This window comes from Tasmannia lanceolata, unplaced genomic scaffold (assembly GCF_043159265.1).
Source record: "Tasmannia lanceolata isolate RefF3 unplaced genomic scaffold, GAP_Taslan_0.1 ptg000020l, whole genome shotgun sequence".
In the NCBI taxonomy this organism is placed as follows: Eukaryota; Viridiplantae; Streptophyta; class Magnoliopsida; order Canellales; family Winteraceae; genus Tasmannia; species Tasmannia lanceolata.
The window spans coordinates 13,613,276-13,635,151 of NW_027518697.1; the positions used below are offsets into that span (position 1 = coordinate 13,613,276).

Genomic DNA, 21,876 nt, shown 5'->3' on the forward strand with positions numbered 1-21,876 from the left:
GAAATCGATAAACAACATTTGTTTCTTCTTTTTCCCAGAATTCTCTCAAGCGAAACCCATCATGAATCCGAGAATAATGATCTGATGTAATTGGCACTCAGTTCTCAGTATAAGCAATTGCTATAGTCCATCTGATCTTGATCGGACGGTTGTCACATGTGGGGTGTGTCACCACCTAAAACCGATAGGCGTGGCCCACCAACCTAGCCTTTTTGCACTGGATCAACACTCAGCTTCTAATCTCAGAGGCTTGCTTGTCTTTCCTACTTGGCAGTTACCCACCCCATTGCGCTATGCTACCAAGAAAATGCTGCTGGAATATCCTTAGGCATTATATCCATTCAGCTAAATCCAAGAACAAAAAACTATCCATCCAAATTCCTTGTGGGGTCTGAAGTGAAAAGAACAAAGCTTTCGGAGGAGTCGAGGAGAGCTTGGTGGCTCACACAACATTGAAAATTTCACCCCACATAGACCACTCTACTGAAAAAAACAAAGCCCAACTCTCCTATATAACTGCCGTATTTCTGTTTATTCTCTATACACAACACCAAGGAAGAGAACAGAAGAGAGGAGATATAGAAAGAATGTCAACTGATGAGGTTATAATCTTGGATTCTTGGGCGAGCCCATTTTCGGCGAGAGCGAAGATCGCATTGGCAGAGAAAGGAATTGATTTTGAGTCAAAAGAGGAGGATCTGTTCAACAACAAGAGTGAGTTGCTGCTTAAGACTAATCCAGTTTACAAGAAGGTCCCTGTTCTGATACACAACGGCAAGGCGGTCTGTGAGTCTCTTGTCATACTCAGTTACATTGAAGAAACCTGGCCTTCCCCGCCCTTGCTCCCCTCATCCCCGTATGAGCGATCACAACATCGGTTCTGGGCGGATTTCATCGACAAGAAGGTAAATGAAATCCAAAAGAACATTTTCATAAGGTTGTTTTACTATCCTTAATCTGTAATAATTTTCAAATTAGTCATTAAATCTGTGAAATTGTTAGGGACCTAAGTGGGGGCTTACCTAGTTATGGGACTAGGTCGGACCCAATCTGGTGTGTGGGACATGTTTTAAGGGTATAGTCCAACGCATTCCATTAGCTCTGGGTCTTTTAGCATATTGGTTAGGTACCTAAGATAGATGGTCAAAAGGTTTTAATTTTTTGAAATCTTTTCGAAAAGTCTCTGAGTACTAGACTGAACCCTTTTTTTTTGTGTTGAAAAAAAACCCACCGAGGCGTTGGCTCTTCGGCATAAAGTCACGGGTTTGCTCCCTGTTGACGACTGTTCAAATCCCACCCCCGACTTACCTAATACACGTGGTGAGTGGGTCGTTGCGTGTATCCGTAGGGACTAGTCCTACTCCCGAAGGGGGTTGGGACATCCTACGTCATCAAAAAAAACCCTGAAATCACTTCTAAAAAAATTTTATTTTTTATTTTTTTTTGCTTAAGAGGAAATTGTCATAGCATTTCTCATATAAAAAACAATTTAAGTTTAATGGGGATACGAAAATAAAACAAGTTGGCAAGAAAAAGTCATGCTTCTAGAGTTGGTCGAAGGGCATTTTTGTCATGTATGTTAAGATAAGCCGCATTTAAGGAATTATTATAAAAAAATTTCTCTTTTTCCCTTGTATTCTTTTCTTAGTGGATCTTCTCGATTCCTTTTAATATATTATCATTTCAAAAAAAAATTAAGGAATTATTATAAAAAAATTTAAACTAATTTTTTTGGCCAAACCAAGATTCATTTTTACTAATAGGTATATATTTTACAAGATTTTATATAATGACTTTTTTTTAAAGTACAGTCCCACTTCTTAGGATGATCCAAACAGTTCATTTGGTGGGCCACAACATAAATAGGTTCTATCATGTAGATCATCTCCTTGGGTTGATCGTAACCCTCCGATCTGTATATACTTTCTGAATAATACTAAACTTCACATCCACAGATCATATAAAACCTCATATTTTACATAAGGTACTGATATTGGCACTACCATGTTTTGATAATTGCACAAACTCAGCTTGTCTTTTCCTTTTAAATTGCTTCAAAGGGTTTTTTGGGAACTGTAATAACCTTTGAATGCTTATTTAAATAATAAAAGACAAGCTCAGTTTGTGCAATTATCAAAACATGAGAGAGCCAATATCAGTAGCCTCTACAAATTAAGGATTTATAAGCAAACCCCTTTTCATAATTTCACATACATGTCATTTGTATCTGCTGGTGCCACGTTTTTTTTATGCAGTTATTTGATGCTGGAAGCAAGATATGGAAGAGCAAAGGAGAGGCACAAGAGGTTGCTAAGAAGGAGTTTATTGAAATTGTGAAGACGTTAGAGGGAGCTCTAGGAGAGAAGGATTTCTTTGGTGGTGAGAGCTTTGGGTTTGTAGACATTGTGGCAATCCCTTTCACTTCTTGGTTCTATGCCTATGAACAATGTGGGAGCTTCAAGATGGAGGAAGAGTGTCCTTTATTTGTAGCTTGGATGAAGAGATGCTTGGAAAGGGAGACTGTTTCCAAGACACTTCCTGACCCAGCCAAGGTCTCGGAGTTTGTGTGCATGATGAAGAAGATGTTTGGGATAGAGTAGTGTTAGTAAATCACCAAAAACAAAATAAATGGTTTTTGTGGCTTGTTAGGGTTGGAGATGTTGGCATTAATAGCAAGCAAATATGTTTATGTTCTGCAGCGTTGGCTTTTGTACCTACGGGCTTGGGACATCTTGTCCCTGCCTGTATTTTATTTCATCAATAAAGTAATCTTTATCAAAAAAAAGTGAAGGTAGCACCTTTGACCACACTCTTAAATGAATGACTAGCACTCCTTTCTTTCCAGATGACTCAAATAGAGGCCAACATCACAAGCTTCCAAAGGATTATACATTTCCTTGGCCATGGTGCAATGAACCAAAATTCAAGGAAAACGGTGGGGAAGACCATGAAATCCCAAAATTTTTAACACGAATAACCATGTGATTCACAGACTCCTCTGCCTCCATGTAGAGGGAACAATGATTGATGATAAACATTTGGCGATGACGACGGTGATCGACCGTCTGGATCTTATCTTGGAATGTTGTATAACCAAAGGAGTAGACTCTAGAGGAGCTGGAACCCTCCAACCAAGATGATCAATTTTTTAGATCTTGTCACTGTTTGATCAAGATGACTGTAATGAGGTGTATGCAGCTGTATCTTGATCCATCCTTTCTGAAAATTTCAAACAAATTGTTACCCACTTCACATCAGCATTGAATCTTGATCGGATGGTCTAAGATGCAGACATGTTGAACTTTGCAATGAGAGAATCTTACCACCATCCGATCAAAGATCGATTGGTGGAGGAACTTCGGCCCACTTGATCCCCACCACCTTATGAAAAGTCAAAGCAAGTGTTACCCACTGATTATGTATGGATGGTGTTATAAGATTCACCTAAAGTGGACTTTTTCTATCATCACATAATCCTAATTGTATGTGCTTCCTTCTACAGAAAAACTAAACGACCTATTTATCCTTGACACTTTACATATTCCCTCACATTCATTTCTCATTTTTTCCATAGGTAAGCTGGGGCTAGGCAAGACCCCTACCAGTGTATTAATATAAAAAAAAGAGATGATACAATCAAGAGCACAAAGCACCACCCCTATCTATATCTATAGAGACCATAACTAAAAGAAAGGGAGGAACAAAGGATCTCAGGCGATCCAAATTCCTCAAACTAGCCCTGTAGACAATAACCAGGAGAAGCCGAGAAAGAAAAAAGGAAAATGATATCAGCGCTCCAATGATATTGGAGCTCAAGTTTCTCGTCGATCTTTTAGTATATAAATGGCCTGTGACTGTGAGAGCTTTTTGGGAACTATAATAACCTTATCACAACCTTTAAATACTAAAAGACAACCAGACCTGAGAAACCCTTTTTCCCAACCCGACCCTATTTACAGCCCGATTGGGTTCAACCCGACCCGAGGAACCCATTTTTTCCAACCCAAACCCAACCTGACCCGACCCGAGTTTTTCAGCTTATAAAATAAAAAATTCATAAAAAATGTCGGGTTTTACTCGGGTCGGGTTGCCCCGACCCGACTTCTTTTCCACTCCTCTTAATACTCAGTGCAAGGTCACATTCAATTCTCACTAATTATAAAACCAGGGGTAGTTTCGTCATATTTTAGATTTTCACTTGTCCCCTTCTTTTTCTGTTAATACCCCTTCCATATTATCCAAACACCCCTCTGGATTTTTTATCAGAGAGAGATGGGATCAGCTGTTCTTCCAGTTGTTGTGTCTGTTTCTCAATCTCTAACAGTGAGAAAAAATGAAAGCTCTTGCAATTTCCCCATTCTCTTCAAATCCCTCTCTTCTTCTTCTTCTTCTTCTTCATCTTCCCCATCTTTGAAATATCCTTCTCTCTCTTTCTCTACAACTCGAACTCGCTCCCTTGTGGTAGCATGCCTTCCTCCTTCTCCAAAGAGTAGTACAACAATCTCCACCAAACTCTATGTCAGTGGTAAGATTATATTTTATCCAACCTGCCCTCTTTGTATTATTTATATCGGCATACCGATTTGTTGGAGTTCTTTGTTTATTTTGAAGAAAAACTGCAGTGTTTATCCATAATCTCAGTTGGGGTTTTTCTTTTTTCTCTTTGCCCTCGTTTCCTATCATGTTCTGTTACTGATTTTTGTTTGTTTTTCTTTCCATTGTTGTTTGTGAGTATGCTTAAATGGGTATGCCAATCTCTTGTTGTAGTTTAGGTTTGCATTTCAATTGGGTTTATTTTCTATGTTTGTACATGAACCCAATCATGTGCTTAGATGTATTGATATGAAATGTTTTTTTTTTTTTTCAATTGGGTTTATTACTGCATATAATTTAATCAGACGTTCCTATTAGTAATTCAACTCGGTAAGGCCCTGTTTGTTTTGGATTTTGAGCACTGATGGCGAGTCCAAAAACTGATTATTAGACTCAAAATTAAGGCCCTGTTCATTTTAGATTGCGATAATCGGTTGTGAGCCTCAAAAACTGATTATTGGACTCAAAATTAAACGTAATTTTTACTCCAATAATAGGGTTTGGGGCTCACAATTGGTTGTCACAATCTAAATTTAAGATTGTGACAACCGATTTTGAGTCCAATAATTGGCTTTGGACCCACAATCGGTTTGGGACTACAAACAGTTCTCAAAATCCAAAACAAACAGTGCTTAAAAAACCGGTTTCAGCAACACTGTTTAGCAAATGGTTTAGGCAGAACTCGGTAAGGCCCTGCCGAGTTTATCAACCAGAACTCGGTAAGGCCCTGCCCTGACTTTAAATTTTCCGGCGAGACTGCAAGAACTTGTCGAGGTCCTTGCTCTCCACCATGGATTGTCTATGTTTATCAACCAGATGGATGGGAGCTTGGAAGTGGGAAGAGACTCTTCCAATTCTGTGTTGTGGGTCAAAGGAAGTAATGTTGGCATGTGGAGACTCGCCAATCTATTGGATGGGATAGATGATATTCTTAGACATTTTGTCTGTTCTTTTTCAGTTTTTCTCTCATTCTTAGAAATGCCAATGATTTGGTTGGTCGTCTTGCCAAATTGGGTGCTTCTAGAGCTTACTTGTATATGGGACTGTCTCTTCCCCCCGAAGTGCTCTTGTAATCTTCTCTTATTTAATTAGTGGTATCTTCTTCAAAAAAAAAATTGTGAATCCTAGACTGCTTTCTCACTTTTCAACATATCGTCTGCCAACTCACAATCTGTGTATCGACAAGTACAAATGTGTTAGCAAACCATGGTGTTTTAGAACACAAATTTGCATTGCAGGGTTGTTTCTGTTACCCTCAGTACATGCAATTTTTTTAAAGGTAACAATTTTATTGATAATCTATAATCATATTACATCAAGGGAACAATATGTCCCACTGTTGTAACAGCAATTACAGTATCCCTGGAATACATATTCTTCCCGGCTCACGATTGGCCTGGTGCTGGATTTCTCCTAGGCAGGATGGACAGGTAGCACTAAGCTCTTGGCCCTTCAATTGTGCCCCCCCCCCCCCCCCCTCTCAAAAAAAAATAAAAATCGCCTGGAATATGACCATCTCTTCTCTTTCTGCTCCGTCTTTTGCTGGTTCATCGGCCTCGTCATTAGCAGACCGACGTTTATTCTGAAATTTTGGGAAAATTGATGTAACTAGATCCTTAATTTCTGTAACGACATCCACTAGTGCCCATGGACCTACTGACTTGTTGGTAGCCCACGATATTGCGTTTGACGAATCACCTTCAATGATTAGATGACCAATTCCATGATTTCCAAACCACATCAGTAGATGCAATTTTTGCTTTTCAAACAACTGAGTTGTCATGACCATACATCTGAGTTGAGTGGAATTAGCTGACTCTCGATTGGGTTTGATCTGGGTCTATATATACATTGGGCTTGAGATAAATTGACATTTTATCCTTACTTCCTAACTGAAATTTGTAAGTGATATGTGCACCATTGTTTGCAGGGCTTTCTTTTCGTACCACTGATGAAAGCTTGAGAAATGCCTTCCAAAACTTTGGTCAACTTGTTGAAGGTGAAAATAGTATTGATCATGTTGATTTCTTTATATCTCTGTCACCTTTCACTACATAGTGCTTGAAGTTTGCTGAAATTGCTTCAAACATAATTCATCCCCAGAATATTATAATTGCGCATTCTCAGGAGAATTCATATGTATCGTAAACGGTTTTCTCATGAAATATGTTAATGGACTAGTAAAACATAGAACAAAAATCTGCTGCTTAGACTGATGGAATGATGAGCTGTTATCTTATGCTTATTTTACAGTCAACCTTGTGATGGATAGAATAGCGAATAGACCAAGAGGCTTTGCTTTTCTTCGTTATGCGACAGAGGAGGAGTCTAAAAAAGCCATAGAAGGGATGCATGGAAAGGTATGCCTGCCGGACTGATATGGAGATAATTTCTTTCTGGGATGTTTCAACCTTTGTAAATTCTCTCTTTGTTATGAAATTGGTTTTTTTTTTCAAAAAAGAATGATGTGTAGATAATGCATAGTCAGGATGTGTGAAAAATACCAGCAAGAGCTCCTATTTGGGGAGCAAGAAACACATGATAGATTAACAACTTGGCCATTTTACTATTATTATTTTGATCCAGAAAAAAAGTTGAGCATTATCAAACAGGAATTAAGGATAGTAATTTGGAATCCATCCCCATAAACATAAATGCATATGTTCATACCTAGTCGTGTACACACAAAGTATAAGTATGCACACCATATATACATATAGATGTGGCATTTTTTTCTTTGAATGGCAACATATTTTATTTCAAAAAAAGCAGACCTTGATGGTCAATACAAGAAAAAGAAGACCTAGAGAGGGGGTGACACAAACAAGAGAAAAGGAAAACATAAGAAGGAATTAGGGAGGGAGTCATTTCAAAAAAAAAGGAATTAGGGAGGGAGGGAATCGAACAAATCCATATCTTCCTTAGAAACCCCTTCTCTAGCAAGTCTACCAGCCACCCTATTGGCACATCTCCGGATGTGCTGAAAGACGATAGAGGAGGATCCCACCTAATCAAGCATTTCATCAAAGAATTGGGCAAATCTCCAAGGGGGCTTATGGGATCCCCTAAGCCAGCAAATAACGTTTAGGGAGTCCCCTTCCACCACCACCTTATCCAGGAAATCTTTGTCTAATAATAACTTTAGACCTTGGTGGACCGTGTAGCTTCAGACGCATCTGCAACCCCAATGGATCCCGCAAAAGCCCAAATCATTCCTCAATATGCCTCCAATACCCACAAGGCCAGGATTCCCCAAGTTAGATCCATCAAGATTAAGCTTCAAGAACCCTGGTTCAGGCGGCAACCAAACTTGTACCATCTTAGCCTTATATTCCACACTAAGACAGACCTCCTTCCAACCATTCCAAAGATCAAATGCAGAAATAAAACTGAAACATGAGAGCGTCTTTGCCCAGGAAATTACCAATGCCACAACTTTGAAATAAAGGAAAAGGGGACTCTTTGTGACACCTTTAAATACTCTAGCGTTCCTTTCTTTCCACAGAACCCAAATAGTAGCTAAGAATGACATGTTCGATAAGATTCTCCCTTTCTTCTTCCACGGGACCGATGACTAACCAAGAAGGAGATCAATAAGCTGTGCATCGATGGAATATGTGCGTATGTTAATATGTGTGTATGTATACTAAGAACAACAGATTCCATAGATGTGACATATGTATGTATGTATGTATGTATGTATGTATGTTAATAAATGGAATATGTGTGCGTGTGCACATGTAAGTTTGTATCAATCTGTGCATCTATTGTCAGCTGCAACCTTTTCCATAGTCCTCTTTTAACCTTCTGAAATGGTCAATGTCTCCTGATTTTCACCTATTGTTCTTACCCAAAATCTGCAAAAATGTGCCTTTGATCCTGTCAAGTTCGTACATAGCGCATGTATGGATTAAGTATAGCAATACTGAAAACAGGGCCGGTTTACAGGTTTTGTATTCAGAACAGCGCAGTAGTTTCCTTTTTCTGGATAAAAAATGATAATATCGTTAAAGTATAAAAGATTAAATAACGCCATCTCCAACAGTTTAAGCTTTTGGAGTAATTGGTGGTTTCACATGGTATCAGAGCCAAGGTCCTCGGTTCAAACCTCGCAGATATTAAAAAATCAACATGTAATGGCCAACCCAAAATCACCATGTGCCACGTGTAGGTCAACCCTAAAAAGAGGGCCCACACATGAGGGGGAGTGTTAAAGTATAAAATATTAAATAACGTCATCTCCAACGGCGTAAGCTTTTGGAGTAATTGGTGGTTTCACAAATATTAATAAAATATTCAAAAAATGCCTTATGCCAATTTTCACCTATTTTCCCTTTTTCCTGACTTCTCTAGTATCCTACATTGGTATAGGACCTTTCTGAATATTGTAATATCAGCAATCTTCAAGATTTCTTTCCATTGCTTTTTTACCAGATGCTCTCCTACTAAGGGAGGGCTTCCTTGCAGTTGTAGGATCAAATGTATATTTCATGTTTTTAGTTTTTCTTTATTTTAAATATGTTAGACTGGGAGCTACAGTCATTTTCATTTTGAGTTTTCAGATATCAGAAATACAATTAAAGTACTTCTAAGCAATAAAGATCTAGGTGAAAATAATTGCATACCTTGCCCAAGCTCTTTGATTGAAGATCCTATGTATTTGTAGTCTCAGATGTGTTAAACAGTTCTGGTGACACCAACCAATGTCCAGCCTAATTTGCCTTACTAATCAATGGAGAAGTGCCAAAAAAGCCACAAAATCTAGGTCTGTCACTATTAAATCCAGTTAAGCTCTGGTTTTGACTTTTGTTAAATATATCATGTTTTGACAGACCTGTATGTATTAGCAAACCTTAGGGGTGAGAGTTTGTGTTGTTATGAGAGAATAGGAAATGGATTTCTTTTAAGAGAAATTGGTCTTAGGAGTAACTTAAAACGAAGTGAGATTGATAATTTGGCACACCTATTAGGGGTTCTTGACAAGATAGATTTACATATCAATTCAAGAACCCGATAAGAAGATTTGGATACTAAACACTCAAGGTGTGTTCTCCGTTCACTCTTTCTTCCAAAGTATCTTGGATGAAGATAGTGGTAATTCACCTCTCACGAATGTGTGGCGAAGGGTGGTAGCTTTCGCTTGGATAGCAGCAGCAAGGAAAATTAACATGTGTAAAAAACTTAAAAGGAAGGGTTTCTGGGCACACGTGTAAAATACTTAAAAGGAACGGGCTTTGAGTAGAAAGTAGATGTGTATTTTGCTTGAAGGCCGAGGAAACCATAGATGTTATGATGATTCATTGTCTCTTTTCGTTAAGTTGCGGTTTTCACTCATGGGAGCTTTTGGCATGAGGTGGGTGTTCCCAGGCTCAATCGAAAAAATCGTTCCTTGATTGGGGAGGGGTACCATTCTGTAGTGCCAGAAATCATTTGCCGTCCTCTTCCATATGTTATGGCTTGGCACATTTGGAGGGAAAACCGGAAAGGAATAATTGAATTTTTTCAAGATCACCACTGACCCATGGAAAGGGTAATAATGGAACTTAAAATTGACATGATGCAATGAGATTGGATTACCAAGTTGTTTCCCCCAGTCCCGATCAGTAAAATATTAAGGAATTAGAAAACCATCATTTGGAAAAGAGGCACTCAAAACGTTCCACAACTATGTTGGGAGCCACCACTTCATAAATGGATAAAACTAAACTTTGATGGGAGTTCAAGAGGAAAATCAGCACTAGCCAAAGTAGGAGCTGTTTCGTGATTATCATGCCATCGTTCTTGAGGTTTTCTCCGGCCCCGTTGGAGAACATGACTCAAATGAATCAGGGGTGTGCAGGCTCCACTTTGCGGATTTCGTATATTCACATCATCAATGAGTGGGAAATTAGGATAGAAGGTGATTCCTCAAATGTGTAGATATCTCCATCTTTCCGGCACCTTTGCATGAGCACAAAGGAATTCAATAGGACCTTGGAGATTAGCGGGCATCATTAGGGAGATTATCGGCTTGTGAGTTTGGATATCTCCATCTTTTTGGCAAAAGCCAAGATCCACAAATGAGATGGTTGACACCTTAGCAGAGGAAGGAGTGGAAAGAGGTACTAATTATAGGAGATGGATTTCCTCTTTAGATTGTAGGGCCCTTTAAGTGGCCTCTATTTTGTTGCATTGAGACCACTTGTCCTTCTTGTATTGCTGGTTCCTCATAACAAAATTACTCTTGCCACTCTAGAATAAAGGAAGTTACAGGTGACTACAGAACCTAATTTTACAAGTAATTAGAAGTTAAAACTGTCATGGAATCATATTTTATAATTGTGAGAAGTGGTGAATGACATTGTTGCTATTCTCTCGTTCAATGTTCTAACCTATCTGGGTCATGGAACTGGTTCGAGATGCATAACTGGTCTGATCTCACGATTGAGATATTTCACTCCCAGCGCAAAATGAAATGTTGGAATGTAATCTTCTGAGCACAAATCCATACTTTGTTTTTTGATGCTCCAGACCTTTATACTTACACGTCCTTTAAGTTCTTCGCAGCTTTGAACTCTTCTTGCTGCCAAATTCAAACCACTTCTAAAGTGCACATTTGTATTCTTGCGTGCACAATGCATTAATATTTTATACCCAAATTTGCTTGCCGGGGACTGATGACTTCCCTTGTTTTATTGCTCAGTTTTTGGATGGGCGGGTCATCTTTGTGGAAGTTGCAAAACCGAGGTTAGAGCTGCGCCAGCAAAACCCGAGACAGTACTAAACAGCAGGAGTGAGGAGAGTTTGTGAGTCTTGCATGTATTACATTGGATCAAGTTGGCTACCATAGAAGCATCAAGATCGAGTTAAGCATTGTTACTGGGAGTCTAATTATTGAACTGTAGTAGTTATTCCTATTCATTCTACAAGAATTATTACTAGAGTGGATGGTAATTTCTTTTGGTATCTAATTAGCCATTTGATTTTTATCAATGCCATTGATTTTTATCTGTTAAAGTATGAAATGTTACTGTGATATCTATAGTTATGAAATACATGTATCCAGAGAAACTTGTAAACTTTGTTGAACCAAGGACATTAGGTTTTGGTATCCTTTTTGAATCAGAGCTGTTATCTGATAACTGAACACAAAATATTGGTTTTTGTTTTGGATTCAATATAGATGTGCTATGCCAAAAAATGACCTACATCGGGTCTCCTCACCCCCGGCAGTACGCATTCGCCCCCCTTTTAACATGATTTGACATCAAAAAGCGTTAAAAGTTGCCCTCTGTTCACGTTATAACGGGGCGAATGCGTACGGCAGACGGGGTGAAAATGGCATCTCCCTTTTTTTTATTGCAGGACTAATTTTGGTTCTTTCACAGCTTTAATATAGTTGCATACATTTATGAAGGCAATTGCATTTGGCAGATAGATTGAAACAGAATATCTACCATTTGAACCGATAATGCCTTCCCCCCACCCCACATGATCTAATATAATTTTATATCCGCACTCCCTTGTTATGATAATACCCACCTCACCTTACTGAGGACTTCTGTTCATCTTGTAAATCACTTTGGATCTCTAAGGCCAATAAATCACACAACTTCACAATTCTAATGACCTGTTCGTTTCAGATTGTGACAACCGCCAATATTTGGTTGGGGCCCTCACCATCTGTTGTCTCAATCTGAAACGAACAGGGCCTAGTAAATAGTAATCCAATCTTGATTCGTTATGGTCCTGTCCGTTTGAGATAAGACAACCGATTGTGAGCCCCCAATCAAAATTAATCACAATCCCAATCCGATTATTGGACTCAAAATTACGTTAATTTTGTTGAGTCTGATAATCGGTCGGTTGAGGGCTCCACATCTCAAACGAACAGGGCCTAAATGCTAACAGTAGATGCATGTAGTTTTTTACCATCGACATTCAGCAATAACGTATGCTTATCACCTGCCTGATTTTCGGGCCAATACAGATCCAACATTAAGTTTTTTCTTTTTCCAGGTTTTTCAGCCACTTCTCACCCTCTTCTAACTTGTGGCCTCTAAATTTTCTCCCTTTCCCACCACTTGATAAGCTGATATCCATGGAAAAAACTCTCACTACTGTCAAACATGGAGAGAGAGAGAGAGAGAGAGAGAGGGGGGGGGGGAGAAACTTGATTACATGTGTGCCAGACCACCCAAAATGGATGGGATGCCTATAGACAAGGAACTGTACTACAAAATGAATAACACGGCACATGCCCCTAATTCAGGGGTTAATTCTCTAGTGAATGAACTGTTTTTGGTGTTTGTATATTTATTTTTGGGGATTTGCTAGCGTCCATCGCATAAGGCATTTTGCAGATGTTGCATGTGAGAGCAGCCACACAGGCTCACAGACGCAGAAGGCATTACGCGGATGGGCTGCTGCATGTGAGAGCAGCCACACAGGCTCACTTTCAGCACATTTTGTCCTCATTCATGAGGAGGCTGCTCTCGCATGCCACAGCCGCGAAATGCCTTCTGCTGCGATGGACGCTGGCAAATCCCTTATGGATTTAACTGTGAACCAGGATTAATCAAGTAAAAGAACAAGAAAAGAAAAGAAGTAGAAGTCATGAGAGTAAGACAAAAGCTACAAGGAATTTCTTTTAAAACGAAGATACACGAATGCATTTCGCAAAAAATTTAAGTATTCCAACATACATAAGACTACAAGATTTCAAGGGTGAAAAGAAAGAAAAGAGGACTATTACCTTACGGCGGAAGATACAGGGGAAATGAAGGTTAAGAAGGATATATACCTTTGAAGGTAGAGAGATAGAACACTTGATTTACAAACTGAAGACATGGTACTTCAATCCCTCAGCTGAAACCTACACACAGTTGAGTTTCTCTACCAAAACTAGCCTTTAACTGTCAAAACCTTTCTGCAGACAAGGCAAAAAGAACAGTTAAGGGAAAGGGAGTGAGTTTTACTATAAACACAACCGGATCCTTTGTGCCTCTCTCTCTTCGCTGCCAATTTGTGACTGCTGGACATCTCTTTCCGCTACACATCTTTTGTAGGGCACAAAACCCTTTGCAGAATTCTTGGAACATGCTTGTCGACAAGAGAAGGCTGAATTCTCACTTGCTTTCAAGCAAAAAAACACTATTGGTTCCTTTGTTTTATCAGAAGCTTCAACAAAATAACTGTTCTTCTCCCCTACTCCCACCTCACTGATAGAGTCTGTGTCAGAATCAGTCCCAGAACCTTCCTCTTGTACCTCTTTATCATCAGAGGCTCCCATATGAATATCAGGAGGTGTCTCTCTTGAATTCATGTTGTTTGATGGGACGAGGGGAAATGGTAAAGTTCCATACAAAGACAACCAAGGCAAAGGAGTGGTAGATTCTGCTGAATTTGATCCTTCTTGCTGGAATGATGGACAGTAGAATAATGGCAGAACCCGAGAAGACCATAGATTCCAAGCACTTTTGCATGGATCCAGAGAAAAATCTCTCTGCTTTAAGTCTCTTGGTGATGATGTTTGTTCAGGTTTCTGCACATCCATGTCTAAGTTTTCTTGGTGGCTTTCTATGTCAATAACAGGTCTATGAGATTTTGGAATATTTCCGGCAACAGGTCTGTGAGAATCTGTGACTAGGACAGTTCTTCCAAAGAGCTTAAGACTGGTTGTGGGTGCTACTGAAGAACCTTCTGTGGTAGATACATTATCTTTATAATCAGTCTCGAAGTTCTGGAAACATACATATAAACTGAATTAAACTGAGAAATGAAACCTAATCAGGAAGAATAGTTTCAATTGATCAGTAAAATGAAGGATTTTATTATCTAATGTGGCAGTACCATGGGAGATTTGTCTGGCAAACTTGTACCAGCAGCTACTAGGACTGGTGATGGGAACCTGTTCTCTTCTTCAGTTGATGAACTGGGTGACGGGTACCTGTTCTCTTGTTCTGCAAGTATCAAACATATTGAGTTCAATCCAGCAGTGGATGGATTCAAACAGGTTGACCCCATTGTATCCAATCCAATTGCAGATAAAACAGATGTTGGTGATCTATTCTCTGGTTCAGAGACTGATGGAATTGGTGATGTAGACCTTTCCAGTTGCTCATGAGCTGAGATTGGTTTCCCAAATGAATGGACCAATTTACGAGGATATGGATGAATGGGCTTTCTTTTTGGACGGGGAGGAGGAATTTCGATGGACTTCACAAAGTCTGAATTGCAACCTCCTGATTCCCGAACAACCTACACCACAGAGATGGCAAAGTAGTGAGAAAGAAGTACAAACAAGGTCGTAAAACCGCATAGATCTTTTGCGGATAATCCTCATGGACCTTTGACTTACTTTGAATATCAAGTAAGATCACCATGGATTCATAATGGGAGAAAATAGGTACCGGAAGAAGAACAATGAACCTTAGAGAAGAATTTCTGGGCATGGCTTCGAATTTGAACAGCGGTCTTGGTGCCTATGTGTTCTGAATAAACACGGGAGTTATTTCAATAGAGATAAAGAAAAAGGCCATAGCAAGGCATCAATTATAGAGAAGATCAAAGTTTCAAGTTAGCTACCTTCTATTCGACGCCAGGCACGACCATACAGTTTTAGAGCTTCTAAGAACTTCTTATGCTCTTCCTCCGTCCATCTTTCTCGTTGTTTTGTAATTGTGTAGGGTTTTCTAGCCTATTCACACCGAAGAAATGGATAAATAAAAAATTAATGGAAAGAAAATAAAAGGGTTCAGTCGAATAACAACTCAAACCAGTCTTAAGCGATTGAAAGAATGAAACCTTAGGTGTGTGTTCATCTCCTGAGGAATACAGTTCCTTCGGTGAAAACCCATTTGGCGGTGGTTTGTTGGCATCCAAACATACTCGATTGTTGGGAATAAGAACAGTATTCGTACCCGTGCCTCCAATTTTTTCCTATATTCAAACCAGCCCCTTAACTTTATAAGAGAACAGAATCAGTCAAAAATCTACACAAGGCAATTAGCATAACAAAATCCTACTTACTACTTTTTTTTCTGAAAGATAATCCTACTTACTACTTTGACTCCCAACTCTTCTACTTACTGTTAATATCTGATGCAACACACAAATAAGTGAGCAGAAGCAAAAAATAATAAATATAACTAAATGGTTTACATTAAAAATAATCTTGTTCACGTTCATTCAATTTTAACACTAACACTACCAGTTTCTAACTTCACAAAGTCGCATACAAAGAACCACCATGAACAACATCTCATCCATGTTGATCTGATTTCGAAGTTACAGCGTGACACCTAAGTCTTACAACTAAACACAATTCACAGCTTAACATTGATATGAACAGGATATGTAAATCAGACATGGGAAAGAAATACTGAATTTTCAACTCTTAACATTTTCTACTATCAACAGGCATTAAAACAACTAAAAGAAGAGAAAGAACAACTAAAAGAAGAGTAGAGGCAATTCAAGGCGTACCTGAACAGCCATCACCACCGAAACCTTTAATAAATTCTCCTGTTAGCTCCAGATAACCAGAACCTTCTGCTTCTTAGTCTCCTACCTCTCTATATATATGTCTTCTTGTAAAATTCAACAGAGCAAGGATACGCATAAATAGCAATTCCCTCTCGTTAGAAAGATAATTAGATCTCAACTTACAAATCGTACTACTTCAGAACGATTCTCTCCATATAATCTTCTATCAATAACATGAATTCCTTCCTTAAGCAAGTATTTTGGAGACAAAAAAACCCTAAAGATCTATGAACAAGCGAATTCATGTCCTTCTACTCATCGAACAGCGATCTAACGAACTGAAAACTAATATTAAAGATCGAAAGTCTGTATCAACGAATTCCTCCCTTCATTTAACCTTCTTCAGCTAAAAATGGGAAAAGAAACCCTAGGAATGATAGATCTGAACACCGACAAAAACAAAAACGCCTTTTTAGGTGCTTAAACTCTGAAAAAAACTCGAATTCAACAGAATTTTCGCTTTTGTTACAAGATCTAAATCCCTAATCTCTTCTGATAACAGTAAAGCAGAGACAAAACCGTTCATTTGATTATTTTCCACCGCAAAAAAAAAGAAAAAGAAATGATCGAACAAACACAATTCAGAGTCCTAATGATACTGAAAGACAAGATCCAAACAAATCCGTTGAGAATCCATTCAAAACAGATAAAAAAAAAGATCGCTGAATCAAAACCAGACGGAACTTCCTCTGCGTCGGAAAATGTCGCCGGAAAACGGAATCTAGGATTCTGATTCGTTATCTCCGATGAGAGAAACTCAAAAAGGAAAACGACAAACCCCTAGGATTTTCGCCGGAAAATTCAGACGAGAAGGAAAATGAAGAGAAAAGAGGAGACTAGAAACAGAGTCTTATAAATATTTGGCTTTTGAGGCAAGATGAAGGCAATCTCGCCACGTCAGCATTGTTTTCCGCTCTTTTCCCTAGAAAATTCGAGAAATCCATCGCATCTTGTGGCTGACGATTACCGAGCACACAACACGTGGCGCGTTCTTGTCTTATCCCCCGATTTTTAATTTCGGCTTCTTATTTTGTGGGGGTTGAGAGCGAAGAACGGATAATAAGATTTTAAAAACTTAAAAAATAGGGAAATGATATCACCACTACCTTATTTTGATAATCGCACTCCTCACATTATTAATAAAAATTACGCACCATTGGATGATCCAAACCGTCCATTAGATAGTAGGACACAGCCTAAATAGGTTGTGCCTAAAAATCATTTCCATAGGTTGATCCTAACCCCCCGATCTAGAGGATTAGGACCAACCTTCTAATAGTCAGTCCTCTATAGATCGGAGGGTTAGGCTCAACCTATGGAAATGATTTTTGGGCTGTGTCAGATCTAATGGACGGTTTGGATCATCCTATGGTGCAGCGGCCTAAATAGGCTGTGCCCAAAAATTATTTCCATAGGTTGATCCTAACCCCCCGATCTATAGAGGATTAGGACCAACTCTCTAATAGTCAGTCCTCTATAGATCGGAGGGTTAGGATCAACATATGGAAATGATTTTTGGGCTGTGTCACATCTAATGGACGGTTTGGATCATCCTATGGTGCGGGCCATACCGTACTTTTTAATAATGTGAGGAGTGTGATCATCAAAATAGGGGAGTGGTGATATCATTTTATAATATTTTCTGCTCTATTATATTATTTTTCTAGTGGGTGGAAAATATCTGGAGCCTCTAGCGAGGGGCTTTATGCACTTTTGGCCACGTCAGCAGCACTAGACACCCAACTGCCACGTGTATGTGGCTTTATTTGATAGTTTGATTGGATGGGGGGTGGAAATTTCTAAAAAGAAGGGGGTTAGATAGATAGTGGATATGGATGCTTATTCACCAAGTGTAGGAGGGTTTGCATTAAAAAACAAGAAAAAATGTAGGCCACAAATTTCAGGTGCTTTTAGGGCGGATTTAATGGAGTTTTCAGTTACGTGCCAGCTGTCTTTGGAATGCACTAGTTTTTAGATTATTTTTTCTTTTTCTTTTTGGCTGTTGAAACTTGAAAGGCATTGTGTATTAAGTGTCTGTGTTGGTCTTATAAATAGCGCTTTTTTATATGTTCGCCCCCGTTTCTTCCTCGAGCCACCACTTTGGAGTCTAAAGAGAGAAGTCATAAATACACTAGAGGGGGTGGCCCGGGGAAGAAAGGGAGACGAGTATTTTACAATGTGGTCTCGCCCATATGGCACCGTGGATACCACCTTTGACTGATCTGAACCGTCCATCTGATAAGTCTTGTTTCCAACCTCTTCTGGACGAAAAAGTTGAATAATGTTGGCCCCTTTCTTCCTCGGGCCACCCTATTGTAGTGTAAAAAGAGAAGTTATAATTCATAAATACACTAGTGGGGTGGCCCGGGGAAGAAAAGAGGGCAAGTATATCACTTCACAAAATATTATATGGAATATTCTGTGGCACTATACAAACAAGAACCAATCCCAATGAAAAGGCAGAAAAAATGGGATTGGTAAGTAATACCACTCCTAGACCCCCTAGTATAAGACCTGATCCCAAAAATACTAAAAGAATATCATGTATTGGCCCAGGTAAAATGAAACTTCCATGGAAGAGAAGCAAATGAAACGCTTTCATAAAAATTCTCGTAGAATCGAGAATGAAGTTTTCATTCTGTACATGCCAGATCATGAATTAGTAACTGCAATTGGTCCTAGTTACTCTTCGGGACGGAGTGGAAGAAGGGAGGAGATTCTCGAACGAGGAAAAGGATCCAATTACTTCGAAAGAATTGAACGAGGAGCCGTATGAGGTGAAAATCCAATCATAGATTTTATGCCAGTCATACCTGTGCTCTTTTTTCTCTTAGCCCTTGTTTGGCAAGCTGCTGTAAGTTTTCGATGAGATCTTTAATATTGTCCTACTGCTACTTCCTCTCGAACCATACTAATATTATTGATCAGATCATTGAATCATTTATTTCTCTTGATTGTGGAAAATGGGCCGGGCCGGGCAGGGAGAAATTTGAGAGGGTGGGCGTGAGTGGTGTTTGGATATAGGGGAAAGAAAATCATGAAAAATACCATTTTCTATGAAAAAATATTCCATGGAAAACAAAATTATATTCCAAGGTCTAGAAGTTTTCATGTGAAAGAACGATTTTTTTATTTTTATTTTAATCCATAAAATGAGTTTACCAACATTCTGGCCATATTTGGCCACCATGAAAATACCTTCCATGGAATATTTGTGGGGCCGGTGGTGAGCTCGTGATAGATGGGCAGGACATGGAGAGATTCGAGAGACTGGGTCGGGTTGGGTCCAACCCAGCCCGACCCGACCCTAGGAACCCTTTTTCTCCAACCCAACCCCAACCGGGCCCAATTTCCAACCCTATGAGGTTTGACCCGACCTGAGATTTTAAGCTTACGAAAAACAAATTTCATACAAAATGGCGGGTCTCACATGGTTAGGGTTGCCCAAACCCGACCCAACTATTTTTCAGGTTGGGTTGAACCCAACCCGAGTTGCACCCCTAGATTTGAGACGCTGGGTGTGAGGAGAACATGAAAAGGTCAAGTCAAGAAAACAAAAAACCTATGCTAAATAGGTAATCTTTTTCATTAGTTTTTTTTGGGGAATTTTTTATGCTCTCCTTTGCTCTGTATGGTTGCCAGGTTTTTTTTGGTCCCGGGAGTTATGTGGGAGAAAAAAATACTCTGGGAGATAGGTGGGAAAAAAAAAGTCCTGGAAGTATCCTGGTAAAATAAAAATCCCATGTTTGGTTATGTGGGAGAAAAAAATACCCTGGGAGATATGGTGGGGAAAAAAAAAAACCTTTGTTTGGTTGCTTGAACTGTTGGGTAGAAAAAAATTCTTATAAAGGTTTTTTTTTGTTCCTGAGTTTATTTTTGTTCCTGGGGTTATCTTGGGATGGGATGAAAAGGCAATCATTACAAAAGTGGGATTAAAAAATTCACCCCACAAGTAATCAAGAGTGGGATTAAAATAAACCTAGTGCTAAAAGGCAACCAAACATGGGATGGGACCAAAATTTAACTTACTCTCCCACAAAACTCCCAGGAACAAAAAAAACCCGGCAACCAAACAGAGCAAGGGGTGTCAATGGATCCACTTCGGGCCGGATCCACCTATGTCACAGTCACAATCCATTCAGATTCCTTATCGGTCGGGTCGGAGTCGGATTGTTCTTCGGATCCTACTTTCCACGTCATGATCACGATCTATTTTAATTCGGACCGTCCATCGGAGTGTCGTATTATGTCCCACTAGGCTAAGTAAGCAATTAATTTTTTAAAAAAGAGAGAGAATGGCAGTCCACTGTTAGTTTGTCTCTATGCATTCTCTTCAACTAAATTAAAAATTTATCTATGTTTAACCTATGTGTATAATAATGCTTGTAAACAATAAAACTAATCAAAATTACATACACAAATATAATATATAACTATTATCAAAGAATATGATTCATAAAGAAGAAAACCCCTCTCTTTTCCTTCTTGAAAGTATGAAATGAAATGACTGAAAAGTGCGAAATCGCATTCCCATCCGATTCATTAAGTGATAAGAGAGCTTTTGACCAAAATACCCTTCATAGAACGGTTAGCATTAACAAAATTTGGAGGGTTTTTCTGTAAACCATTTCGGATCGTGACTATCCAATGGACATATGTGGCGTACCCATACACAATCCAAAAATTTTCGGATCCCAGATTTGATGATCCGAAATATGCCCATGTTCATTAATGTTCGGATTCGGACGATCCCGTTCATTAACTATTCATATGTTTAGATCCCGTTCATTAACGTTCGGATTCAGACGATCCATTGGACCGTCTGGATCCATTGACACCCCTACTCTCCTTATGCCAACTCAATTCTCTTCCTCTCCCTCCTCTGCCCCTCTTAGACAATTGGGCAAACAAATATTCCATGAAATAATTTTTCATAGTTGCCAAACATAGCCTCTGGATATTTTATTTTCCACAGAAAAATTCTGAAATAATTTCCCGGTTTCGGTCCTTACCGAAACTGAAATTTATACCGAAACCAAAATTTCGGCCAAAAACCAGTAATAAAAAAAAGTAATATTTTATTAATTTCAAATTATAGGCCGAAATTTCCAAAATTGCTAAAATTTTGGGAAATCTGGTAATCGGTGAAATTTGGATTTCAGCCAAATTTCGGTTTCAGACCCAACCGAAACCGAAATTTAAAACCATGGCCCCATGGCATGTACTCACGAGTCACTTGGGACCATACATCATTTTGCATGTGACCGTTGTTATTTCCAGATTAAATTTTCAAACGAATGGCTAGCAATATTAGTGACACAACGCTACCAAAGTCTATCCTGGCCGGCAAAAGGTGGTCCGATGGCTAAGCAATTGCCTTTTTAAATTGTAGTGATTCACAAAACTAAAAAGTTTTAGGATTGGCTTTCATAATAATAGAGATTTTTATATGGTTTGTGCGGGCGAAGTCTAGTATTTTTCAAAAGATACAGTGGGGCCCACTTCATAGGTTGATCCAAAAAGTACAGCGGGCCCATTTCATAGGATGATCCAAACCGTTCATTTGTGGGGCCACAGCATACCACACAGATCAACTCCATAGGATGATCCTAACCTTCTGATCCATACAGGTTCTTATAATGTGCAGCTCATATAGAGATCGGGGGGTTAGGATCATCCTATGGAGATAACTTATGAGGTACAGACTATTTACAATGTGGCCCAACAAATAAGCGATGCGGATCATCCTATGAAGTG

General features: G+C 39.1%; 3 protein-coding genes across 4 annotated transcripts; 2 read left to right on the forward strand and 1 right to left on the reverse strand.

Annotated features, from left to right (window-relative positions):
- Positions 1-375: 375 nt before the first annotated feature.
- On the forward strand, positions 376-2,742 carry LOC143854944 (putative glutathione S-transferase parC). Its single transcript, XM_077365085.1, has 2 exons — positions 376-905; positions 2,256-2,742. Exons 1-2 carry the CDS (start codon positions 588-590, stop codon positions 2,598-2,600), a joined length of 663 nt encoding a protein of 220 aa, XP_077221200.1. The 5' UTR covers positions 376-587; the 3' UTR covers positions 2,601-2,742.
- Positions 2,743-4,225: 1,483 nt separating this feature from the next.
- LOC143854990 (RNA-binding (RRM/RBD/RNP motifs) family protein) lies at positions 4,226-11,578 on the forward strand. Its single transcript, XM_077365142.1, has 4 exons — positions 4,226-4,525; positions 6,524-6,592; positions 6,847-6,953; positions 11,276-11,578. Exons 1-4 carry the CDS (start codon positions 4,273-4,275, stop codon positions 11,354-11,356), a joined length of 510 nt encoding a protein of 169 aa, XP_077221257.1. The 5' UTR covers positions 4,226-4,272; the 3' UTR covers positions 11,357-11,578.
- A 1,617-nt stretch (positions 11,579-13,195) lies between these two features.
- Positions 13,196-16,935, reverse strand: LOC143854430 (protein REVEILLE 1-like). Of its 2 annotated transcripts, XM_077364409.1 has the most exons (6): positions 16,060-16,935; positions 15,379-15,513; positions 15,160-15,271; positions 15,004-15,065; positions 14,425-14,832; positions 13,196-14,314 (listed from the first exon to the last, which is right to left on the reverse strand). In XM_077364409.1, exons 1-6 carry the CDS (start codon positions 16,069-16,071, stop codon positions 13,550-13,552), a joined length of 1,494 nt encoding a protein of 497 aa, XP_077220524.1. In that variant the 5' UTR covers positions 16,072-16,935; the 3' UTR covers positions 13,196-13,549. The 2 variants fall into 2 exon arrangements, with proteins under 2 accessions (XP_077220524.1, XP_077220525.1); XM_077364410.1 differs by lacking the exons at positions 15,379-15,513; positions 16,060-16,935 and having other exon boundaries at positions 14,985-15,065.
- Positions 16,936-21,876: the final 4,941 nt, after the last annotated feature.